Genomic DNA, 12,176 nt, shown 5'->3' on the forward strand with positions numbered 1-12,176 from the left:
TTAAAAGTGGGGTTAATACGAGTCAGATAGATTTTTTCCTAATTAGAAAGACAGATAGGGGTTGCATCGATTATAAGGTTGTACCGAGAGAAAGTGTAGCTACACAACATAGAGTCTTAGTTTTAGATCTTAGAATTAGACAATGCCGCTAAAGGGATTTTCATAGGATAAATCCTAGAATTAAGTGGTGGGCACTGAAAGGAGCTAAACAAAGAATGTTTGTAGAGCAGGTAGTTAAGGAAGCTGATTGGTGTCTCGAGGAGGATTTAGACTCAATGTGGAATAAGATAGCGGGTGGCATGAGAAAGGTGGCTAAGGAGGTATTGGGTGAGTCTAAAGGCGGTGCACTGCTAGGTAAGGATACATCATGGTGGAACGAGAATGTCAAATTAGCTATTAAGGTTAAAAGAGAGTTTTATAGAAATCTAAGTAAGAGTCGTGATAATGAGAATTTGGAGAAGTATATGATAGCAAAGAAGGAAGCTAAAAAAGTAGTTCGAAATGTGAGGGATAAGGTATATAAGGAGGTTTATGACAAGTTGGATACCAAAGAGGACGAGAAGGATATTTATAGGCTTGCAAAGATGAGAGATAGGAAATCGAGGGATTTTGGTATGATTAGATGTATCAAAGATGAAACACAAAGGGTTTTAGCCAAAGATGAGGAGATTAAGGAGCGATGGAAAGATTATTTTGATAAGCTATTTAATGGAAGTCATGCTCAGGATCTTGGAGACTTCTCCATTCCTTTTCATGAGATGAATCGTGACTTCATGCACAAGATTCAAAAGAAAGAAATTGCAGAGGCTTTGAAGAAAATGAAATCAAGAAGAACAGTTGGCCCCGATGGTATACCTATCGAGGCTTGGAAATGCTTGGGAGAGAAAAGTTTAGAATGGTTGACAAATCTTTTTAACAAGATTTGGCGGACAAATAAGATGTCTAATGAGTGGAGGAAGAGTACTTTGGTGCCTCTATATAAGAATAAGGGTGATATACAAGATTGCACAAACTATCGTGGTATAAAACTCATAAGTCATACTATGAAACTTTGGGAGAGGGTGATTGAGTCTAGGTTGAGGAAGGTTGTCATGATATCGAAGAATCAATTTGGTTTTATGTCTGAAAGATCAACTATGGAAGCTATACATCTTCTTAGACAACTTATTGAGAGAAATAGAGAGAGGAACAAAGATTTGCATATGGTTTTTATTGATTTGTAGAAGGCATACGATAGAGTACCTAGGGACGTTCTCTGGTGGACAATGATGAAGAAAGGTATTTCTCTTAAGTACATTAGTATAATTAAGGGTATGTATGAAGGAGTAGTAACCAATGTCCGCACTTGTGGAGGGGTGACAACCAATTTTCCTATAACGGTTGGGTTACATCAAGGATCTGCTTTAAGCCCTTTCCTATTTGCTATAGTGATGGTTGAGCTTACAAGATCAATTCAAGAAAATGTGTCGTGGTGTATGTTGTTTGCTGATGATATTGTTTTGATTGATGAGTCTAGAGCTGGGGTTAATGCTAAGTTAGAATTATGGAGACAGACATTGGAAGCAAGAGGTTTTAAGTTGAGTAAGAGTAAGACAGAATATATGGAATGTCGGTTTAGTAAGCAACGAAGTAGTGATGGGAGTGTAGTGAAGCTTGGTGAGCAAGAAATACCAGTGGATGATTGTTTCAAATATTTGGGATCTATCATTCAAAAGTGTGGATAAATTGATGGAGATGTAAATCATAGGATAAAGGTTGGTGGATGAAATGGAAAAGTGTAACTGGAGTGTTGTGCGATCGTAGAATGCGATTGCGGTTGAAGGGAAAGTTTTATAAGACGACTATTAGGCCCACTTTACTATATGGTACGAAATGTTGGGCTGCCAAGAGACATCATATTCAAAAAATGAGTGTAGCTGAGATGCGTATGCTTAGATGGATGTGTGGAAATACAATAAAATATAAGATTCAGAACGAGGAGATACGTAAGAACGTAGGCGTTGCACCCATTGAAAATAAGATGAGAGAGAATCGTTTACGGTGGTTTGGACATATTCGGCGAAGGCCTAATCATGCTCCAGTTCAGAGGATGGAGAAATGATAAAATATATTAGTTAAAAGAGGTCGGGGTAGGCTTAGGAAGACTTGAATGGAGATGATAGGAAAGGATATGAATGCTTTGAACCTCACCGAGGACATGGCATTGGATAGAAATGATTGGAGGAGAAGGATTCATGTGGAAGACCCAGAATGATTTTCTTTGTTGGTTCATATCGCCGACCCCAATTGTTTTGGGATGAAGGCATTGTTGTTGTTGTTGTTGTTGTTGTATCCGTAATACAGAAATTCATCAAAACCGAAAACATGCAATCAATCAAATAAATCTAAGTTGAAAAATGAAATCCTATGTGATCAACATAGAACACTTTGTTTGTTGGGACCCAAGAATGCCAAAAATAAGAATGCACAAGAACTGTTTGTTAAAGTGTGCTACTCTTGGTTCTTTCTTATACCAGGTCTTTCTAACCCAATTTAAACAAATTGAAATATTATGAACTGTATTTTGCAGCTGCTGTTACTTCAGAAATAAGTCTGACACATTAGAGGAAGCTGAGAGAGAAATGCTGGCGACATATTGTGAGAGAGCAGATGTAAAAGATGGGCATACAATTCTGGATATTGGGTGTGTCTGGGGATCTCTTTCTATATACATTGCTCAGAAATACAATAATACCCATGTCACTGGAATTTGTAATTTTGAATTGATGCAGGCCTTCATTTGGTATGGTGTTATTGAAGCCAGGAAAGGCAGATAGTTGAATGAGCACTGGTCACCTCCCCAATAGATAGAGGTGGACTAGGCATCACCAGGTTAGATGTCTTGAACAAAGCCTTGCTGACAGACTGGGGGTGGATGTGATGCACTGAAGACAAGATCTGGCATTGAGTGGTTTCCAAACATACCTTATTAAGTGCTGAGACTTCCCCTAGCACTCGCATGTTTTCATGGTTGGTCTCTCTTGACAACCCAGTTTAACCTTAAAAAGAGAGACATTCATGTGGCCAGCAAATGCATTATGTGTGAACACGAGGAAGAAGACTGTGCAGAGATCCTACCTTAACCGGCGTTTGGGGCTGTTGTTGCGAGGAGGTCACCGGCGATGGTGGTCCTGCTGTCGTGCACGAAAACGAGGGAGAGATGGGAGGTAGAGGGAGATAAGAGGTGAGAAAAAAATAAAAACACATAAAAGGGGTCGGTAGGGCTTTGTTTAAGCCCTATTTTTTTGGTCGAATGAGGGTTTTGACCCTCATTTGACCAAATAAATCGAGACGTGTGTGCCTCAGTCCGAGGCGCGCCTCGCATCAAGGCGTGCACCTCAAGGCCTGTGAGGTGCATGCCTCAAGGGTATTGCGCCTTATGCCTGCGCCTCAAGGCATAAAGCCCCTCGCCTTGAGGCGAGGCACGTTTTTAATAACACTGCTTGAGAGTTTACATTGCAGAACCCTCGAGATTATGTTATGACAACAAGAGCACAGTATACATTGCAAACAATCATACATTCCATGAAAGGACCAAGCACATTGAAATAGATTGTTACTACATTCGTGAGAAATTTCTGAAGAAGACCATCACGTTGTCATATGTAGTATATGAGTATTGACTGACAGACTTCTTCACTAAAATGCTCCTGTCACCTATATTTCATTTCTTCACAAACTCTCGGTTGTTACAATGTGAATTTGAGCGGGGGTGTTAAGCTTGTGCTTATATATATAAACAGAAATACCCATTAGTGTTATTTCGGTCATTTTATTTTGTAGTAGAGGTCAACCCATTAAGGGCTGATTGTACCTTTTATTTAATTTTTGTTTTTACTTTTTTATTTTTAATGTCATTGATTGGGACAGCTCCAACTAGCTGTTGAAGCCATGGTTGCCAGTTGAGGAAGCGAGAGCGGGAAGCGATACGCGAAGCGGGAGCGGGAAGCAAGGCAATTTCAAAATTTTAGGAAGCAGGAAGCGTGGGACCACTTAGGAGCGAATCGGGAATCGTCTCGGAAGTGACCTAGGAAGCGAACCGGAAGCGACCTAGGAAGCGAGGGGGAAGTGAAAAAATAAAAATAAAAAATACAAAAAATTGGAAAAATGGGGAAGCCTGGGGGAAGCGCGTGGAAGCGAGGGGGGAAGCGTGATGGGAAGCGCGCTTTCCATTTAAAAATGGCGCTTCCCCGCACGTTTTGGAAGGGTGACGTTTTACGCTTTCAAAGCACGCTTCGGGGAAGCGCGCTTCCCCATTTATCTAGGCGCTTCCGGTAACTCTGGTTGAAGTTGCTCTCTAACTCTTTACCTTGTTATAAATAGGGGTTCTCCTTTTGTATATTTCGTTGGGGCATTCCCTACTGAGCGACGCGTTGTACTCTATAGGCCCGGAGGCAGTGATAAATGGGCAAGGATTGCTAGGTCGTCGCCCAGAAGCGACGCGTCACACTGGCGCCCGGGTGTGGTGTCAAATAGGCAAGGGTTCCCTCACTTTGTTAGACGGGTGGGGGTAAGAAGATAGTTCAAGACCATAAAATTAGGTTAGCCACTTGGAACATAGGGTCTTTAACTGGTAAGTTGGTAGAGTTAGTAGATGTTACGTGTAGAAAAAAGATTGATATTTTATATCTACAAGAGACCAAATGGGTAGGTGAGAAAGCAAAAGTGATAGAACCTTGGGGATATAAGATTTGGTATACAAGAATAAATAGGAATAGGAATGGAGTAGGGATTGTTATTAGTCGTGAGTTTATAGATAATGTAGTTGAGGTCCGTAGGAAAGGTGATAGGATTTTACTCATTAAATTAATATTAGGTACGGATATTATTAATATTATTAGTGTTTATGCACCTCAAGTAGGTTTAGATGATTCCATTAAGTGTCAATTTTGGGAAGATTTAGATGGAGTAGTACAAGGGATATCTTATGGAGAAAAGCTTTTCATCGGCAGTGACCTTAATGGACATGTAGGCATTAGTAGGGATGAATTTGAAAGTATCATGGAGGCTATGGTATAGGAGAAAGAAACGAAAGTGGAGAAAGGATTTTAGATTTTGGTTTGTCCTATGATATGATCTTAGCAAACACTTGGTTTAGGAAGAGGGAGTCTCACCTAATAACATTTAAAAGTGGGGTTAATACGAGATCAATTCAATAAAATGTGCCGTGGTGTATGTTGTTTGCTGATGATATTGTTTTGATTGATGAGTCTAGAGCCGAGGTTAATGCTAAGTTAGAATTATGGAGACAGACATTGGAAGCAAGAGGTTTTAAGTTGAGTAAGAGTAAGACAAAATATATGGAATGTTGGTTTAGTAAGCAACGAAGTAGTGATGGGAGTTTAGTGAAGCTTGGTGAGCAAGAAATACCGGTGGATGACTGTTTCAAATATTTGGGATCTATCATTCAAAAGTATGGATAAATTGATGGAGATGTAAATCATAGGATAAAGGTTGGGTGGATGAAATGGAAAAGTGCAACTGGAGTGTTGTGCGATTGTAGAATGCCATTGCGGTTGAAGGAAAGGTTTTATAGGACGACAATTAGGCCCGCTTTACTATATGGTACGAAATGTTGGGCTGCCAAGAGACATCATATTCAAAAAATGAGTGTAGCTGAGATACGTATGCTTAGATAGATGTGTGGAAATACAATAAAAGATAAGATTCGAAACGAGGAGATACGTAAGAAGGTAGGCATTGCATCCATTGAAAATAAGATGAGAGAGAATCGATTACGGTGGTTTAGACATATTCGGCGAAGGCCTAATCATGCTCCAGTAAGAAGAATGGAGAAATGAAAAAATATATTAGTTAAAAGAGGTTGGGGTAGGCCTAAGAAGACTTGGATGAAGATGATAGGAAAGGATATGAATGCTTTGAATGTCACCGAGGACATGACATTGGATAAAAATGATTGGAGGAGAAGGATTCATGTGGAAGACCCAGAATGATTTTCTTTTTTGGTTCATACCGCCGACCCCAATTGTTTTGGGATGAAGGCGCAGTTGTTGTTGTTCTCAAGCATTGTGTAATACAAAAGCTCTTATTTTTCTCTCTTGGCCCTTGTGTGGGCGGTGTGGATTGATCCATAAGTGGTCCTATTTTTGGTTGGTTGTGTTCTTGTAAGCCCATAAGAGGCTCTTGTTTGCTTTTGTTCTTATCTCATTAGTCATTACAATAACATATACACTATGTCACATGGGTGCGGGTGCGGGTGCGACACGGGTGCGGCGCAATTTCAAAAATTTTGGACACGGGGACTCGGCTATATATATATATTAAAAAATAAAAAAAAAATATATATATATATATATATATATATATAAGACTCGGTCAAAGTTGTGCCCATTAGGGGACAGGTGATGAGTTGTGAAGGCATTCTGTACACTTTCTTCATACAGGAATAATTCACTTTTGGGCACTTTCTTCATACACTGTAATAATTCACTTTCTTCATACAGGAAAAAACCACAAAAACTTGAGTTGTGCCCATTCTGTACTTAAAACTTGAAAGTGTACAGGTTTTTTAGTTGTGATGGGTTTTTTTCCTTACAGCTGTAGCCCAGAAAATTTAAAAAAAAATTCAAAAAAAAAAAATTCCAAAAAATGGACCAAAATGACCCTGGGTGCGTTGACCACACCCAGGGACGGGTTGACCGAGTCCGAGCCGCACCCATGTCCGCACCCGTGTCGGTGCGTGTCGACGCGGGTGCGGCGACCTTGGAGCCGAGTCCGTGTGACATAGCATATACATAAGGTACATAAATGGTAATGATCTCTGCTAACTCCATGTCAGCAGCTGCAGTAAGATGGGGCACTTACAAAGGAAAATTAAAAAATGATAACTGTCAAAAATACCCTTAGTAGAAATACAAATGACTATGACTGTGTTCCATAGCTGTCCATATTCATGTGGCATATGACAACTGCTATCCTGCTGTCATGTCTCATCTTTTTGTCATTCAGTAGAAACCTCCTATTTCTACATGACAGTTCATGTGATTTGTGAGAGTCAATATTTTTTAACAGAAAGTCCATCTATTATATAATGCAATGGGTTAGCTGTTACATGGACGGAGGTGTGTGTTCTGACTGCCCGAGCTTTTTTTGGGTTTGACTCGAAGGTCTTGGTTAAGTGTGATGCGGGGCAGGGACGCTTCTCATTTGCTGCTTCAAATGAGAATGACTTCCCTGGATTCACAGACAGAATTTTCATGTGGTGAGTGTAACTCATGCACAGGCACAAACACATATGGTCTGTTCCTATGTATGTATGGTTGCACCCTGTATATGAATAGGAGAAAGATATCCCATTCCTTAGCTGGAAATGATTTTTGTTGATATTCTTCCAGGCAATCACAGGTGGTCCAGTATTTGCAGGAGCATGCATTTCTTCTTTGCTCTATTCTCAGGTACAAATTTATTTTCCAGAATCTACTACTACAGCAATGATGCAAAAAGTCAAGCATGATCATGTACAAAACGAATTGGAATATGTTGTAATCTATGATAAACTTTCTACAAGGATCCTGGTGCTATCTGTGTTGTGGACTGAAGTGATTGCATTAGAATGTTATACTTGAAATGTAGAAAGGGCTGTGGTGATTGCTTGTATAATGTCCCAGCAGGTATTGATATGCTCACGGAATGGAGTTGTCTACTCATTTGAGCTGGTAAGCTTCCTGATCTAACTACATACTTCTGACCTTTAGCTTGGGTTGGTAAATGACATGCACTAAAAAAATTAGTGTTTTTTGAACCTGTTGCAAGTGGGGCTACTCATGCATTCCGCAGCAGTGCAAGCTTATATAATTTTAATTTACATGTATTTATCCTAGTCAGTTATTATTATCAGTCTTGTCATTTTACACCACTAACAAGAAATTATACAAATAAAGAATACTGTTACCTGCCTGATATGTTTGAGGCATTTTTCATGACCAGAACTCGAGTATAGTGTATGATCCACTTCAATGTACGAATTTATGGCTCCAATATATATATATATATATATATATATATATATATATATATATATATATATATATATATATATATATATATATATAAAAGAAATTTAACAAAACTGTTGGGAAATTGAAAGAAAGAAACAAACTTCAAACAACAGATTGAGCCAATGGAAGCTAAATAAATTTTTATAATGCAGTACATTTCTATAATAAGCAAAATATCAAGTGAAAGGAAATAAATAATGATTGTCTTTCAGGCAAGTAAAATACCAAATAAAGTGAATGATCTAGAATTAGACTGCCTTAAAAATCTAAATATTTTTGGAACCAATAAATTCAGATCTCTCTCTTTCATGCTATCCGTTTCTAACCAACAAAACATCTTTGGCATCAGCTCTAGGGAAAGCAATATTAAAATAAAATATCCACGTTAAGTGCATAGCATGCCTATTCTAGCCTACCATGATTTTTCAATGAAATTCTGCAAGATTTTGTTTGTTTTTCATGGCGTGCTTAGCTAAGTCTGGCAACAAAAAAAAGCCCTACTAGGCCAATGACCTGATGGATTGACCTATCCGACCCAGTCCTGGCCCAGTTCCAGAGCCAACACATGTTGGTGCTGGGCTATGTACAGGCCAAAAAATCTTGACACGCTTTGGTCTGGGTTTCAGTAATCTTGGCCTGGAACTATCCAAAAACAATAAAAATCATTCTTCTATATATAAGTTACATCTATATACCTTATACAAAATGTTCTGTAGATAATGTTGATATCTTTATGATGTTTTATGATCTGTTTTTTATGTTTGTAATAATATAAAACTGTTGTTGATGTTTACATATTTCGCTTTCTATTCTTTTGATGCATCATCTATGCTTGAGTTGTCATTATTTACCACTCTGTAAAAAGTTGCTTATCTTTTTGCTTTCATAACATGCATTCCCCCAGGCCTTTTTTAGTCTTCGTCAAAATAACATGTTTTTCCTATCCCTAGTATAGATTAGTTACCGCTTTTAGTGAATTTATCATTTGCTTTTTTGACCATTTTAATATTTGGTTTCTTGGAGCATTTCTTTTATTACCCACATTTCTTGGTGTGTATTGTGCCTATGGATTTTCTATGTGCTGCTTCAACTCTTGTCGTTCTCTCATTTTCTTTAATTGAATTATATTATCCATTTTAATGGTTCACCAGATTTCTTGAAGTTCTGTTTTGCATTCTCAGCAAGTTATTGTAATCTTTGCATATTCTTGTTGTGATGTTGAAGACAGAAGTTTGAGATTGGTGCTTTCAAAGTTATGTGTCACAGGGATACTCCATTTTGACTCCCATTTCATATCCCTTTCATATATTAATTGCATTGAGAACTTCATAAAAATGGCCAAATCCTCATATCTTAAGCCGTATCCATGTGACAGACAGTTATCAGTGAAAAGTTTAATGTTACAGATTGTACTTGTCAAACATCAATTTTAAGAAACATGATGGGCATAATATATGAGATCATGTACCATGCAATGAAAAAGTCTGCAATGAAACGCTCTAGGCTCTACCAGTTGTCAAATAAAGATGCTATGGAGAAGTTGAATGCCATGATTTTGAAGCTGTTTGTTTTTGTTGTTTCAGGAAAATGGAAAATTAATATGGGAATATCAGATTGGAGACCCAATTACTTCTTCTGTTTATGTTGACGAAAACATTGTTCTGCTGTCTGGTTCTTGTCACACACATTACAGGTTATGGTTTTAGATTGGCAGTCTCTGTGTATTTTATTAACAGCTTCTTTTGTGAACTTCTCTTTTCTTCTAATCCACCATAATTTTCTGATTTTTGAAAAGACTTAATTAACATTTTGTTCTTCAGATAATCTCAGCAAAGAATAATTTAAAAAAGAAAAAAAAGAGAAGTTTTCATATGTTGGTTAACTTAACAGACACGTATATGTGCTCTCTACAAGGTTAGAACTTGGAACTGAAAAAGGGAAGAGAAGAGAGATGACACACACCACAGTGTGTGTGTGTGTACAATGATCTACAGACGTGTTGAGATTTTCATGGCTGAACCCCTCATTTTTTACCAAAGAATTCCCTGGAAAAGGTGAGGTGGCATAGAATGATAGATTCTATTGAAGAGGTTTGACTAACAGATCTTGTTCTTTAGATAATCTCAGCAAAGAAAAATTTCAGAAAAAGAAAAAAAGTCTTCATATGTTGGTTAACTAAACAAACACATGGAGAGAGAGAGAGAGAGAGAGAGAGAGAGAGAGAGAGAGAGAGAGAGAGAGATTTCTACGGCTGAACCTCTCTTTTTATCTTTTACAATTGTTTGGTATTTGATGTTTATAAAAAGCAAATCATTGAAAGGTTATCCTTAGCATTTTGTCTTATATCTCGTCATTAGGAAAAAAATGCACACATGCTTAGCTTTCGGTCTCTTTCCAGGTTAGCTTGTATCTGCAGCAGTTCTGGAAGCATTCACATACTTAGAATTAATCCCAATGCAATCAAAGAGAAGAATCAAAGTGAGCAAGATTCGGAGTTGGATGTATATCAATTTGCAAAGATGGATCTCCCAGGAGATATCTTTTCTTCACCATTGATGATAAGTGGTCGAGTTTTTGTTGGTTGTAGGGATGACTACATATATTGTTTATCTCTTGTTGATGACTGATAGTTGTATATGTTGTTGAGGTCAAGCTAATTTTCAGAACTGCCAAGAGAGTTGGTATGTGGGGCTTGTGCTAGCTCAGGCTTCTTCTCACAGTTAACATGCCAGGGGCATGAGCAGTCAGATAAGGAGGACAAGTATATAGCACTCTTTTAGAGCCATCAGGTGTCAAATTCTTTGGGGAAATGCTGCTTTTCATGCAACCCGTGTTCAGAGGTGTACTACTAAACCAGTGACGAATGGCCACCATTATGTGCATGCTCTATGTGAATCATCGCATACTGTTGTTCTCATGGTGTACTTTAATCCTCGATGAATCATATGTTTGTTTTGTTTCTAGTTGAGAAGAGTAGGTGGTTTTCAGTTTATTGCGGATTTTGGGTCAACAGCTGCTTGATTGTTGACTGGATAAACCTGCCTATGACCTGAGGATTTTTCATGGTCCAAACCAAGTAAAAAGATCCAAGTTGAAGCTTCCACTAGCAATAATCCTGACATGGTATGCATTCAAATGGTGATTCGAGTATTCTACTTTTTTGGAATCTACTTTTTGGCGAGAAATTTGATCTTTGGTATTTTCATTATGTTGTATATAGATTAATTATGTGTATTGATTTGGTTGGAGAAAATGTCAAGCAAGTGAGCTTCTTGGTAAGAGTTTTAGAGGGTGTTTTATTGCTCCTGCATGTAGTGTCAAACTAATAATCGGCCCAGGAATGTGTAAATTTCCCAGTTTTTTCAGGAGAAAGACAGAAAAGATGGCCAATTTTAGAGAAAAGCCCACGTTCTGTTGCACTACATGTTCAAAATTTTGAATAGCTATCATATCTGCCCGTTATTAGTTGCATGTTAAGAATCACTTTATTTTCACTCTTGAAAAGGATAACTATTTTAAAATTCACAATTCGAGAGAAAAAATCACAAGCCTTGGAATGTTTACTGTCTGTAACCATGTCTTTCTCTCACATATTCTTGTATCAATCTTGTTGTGCCATTTATCATTCTGTTCATGTCGATCTCCCAGAAACCTCAACACGCCTTGAATATGGATTAGTTTTTTACTTGGTCAATATTGTCTTCTCAAACCTTACTTTTCACCTGCAACAACTATATGTTACTTGCTCAGGTTGTAATCATATGGGCAGATGCATTTGTTCACAGGGTGGGACATCAGGTTGGGTCCTGAACCCAGCTTGGTTGATTAAGATACTTTTTCAGCCCGAGACCTGATAAGACCTAGGCCTGGCCATCCCCAGTAGTAAACCTGGCCAGTATCAGGTTTAAGTAAAATGTTTTTGAATGGGGTCTGGCCTGAGCCCAGCTGAGTTGCCCGTATATATCACAACTGTAGCACAATAAGACTTGGGCCTAGCCCAACCCTAATAAGGGTGGGGTTGGGCTGCTGGCAGGTCAAGCGTGTTCTCCTTGGCCCGTCGGAAACCGAAGTCCATTTGTTGTATGTGTATGCATCTTGTGAATTATGTGCATGCCCATG

At 38.4% G+C, this 12,176-nt stretch overlaps 1 protein-coding gene across 4 annotated transcripts in view; it reads left to right on the forward strand.

Moving 5' to 3' along the window:
- Window positions 1-11,157, forward strand: part of LOC149822074 (AMP-dependent synthetase and ligase family protein) — a 146,683-nt gene extending 135,526 nt beyond the window's left edge. For 3 of the 4 annotated variants that reach the window (XR_016426194.1, XM_089981538.1, XM_089981539.1), the window contains exons 14-17: window positions 7,395-7,454; window positions 7,671-7,715; window positions 9,641-9,750; window positions 10,456-11,157. Coding sequence is in view for 3 of the 4 variants with exons in the window: in XM_089981538.1 (XP_089837664.1) it covers window positions 7,395-7,454; window positions 7,671-7,715; window positions 9,641-9,750; window positions 10,456-10,684 (444 nt within the window). In the remaining variant the exon portion in view is untranslated. The remainder of the gene's footprint in view (window positions 1-7,394; window positions 7,455-7,670; window positions 7,716-9,640; window positions 9,751-10,455) is intronic. The other variant, XM_089981540.1, reaches the window with a different exon arrangement.
- Window positions 11,158-12,176: the final 1,019 nt, after the last annotated feature.

Source organism: Nuphar pumila, chromosome 11 (genome assembly GCF_984573655.1).
Source record: "Nuphar pumila chromosome 11, dmNupPumi1.hap1.1, whole genome shotgun sequence".
Taxonomy (NCBI): Eukaryota; Viridiplantae; Streptophyta; class Magnoliopsida; order Nymphaeales; family Nymphaeaceae; genus Nuphar; species Nuphar pumila.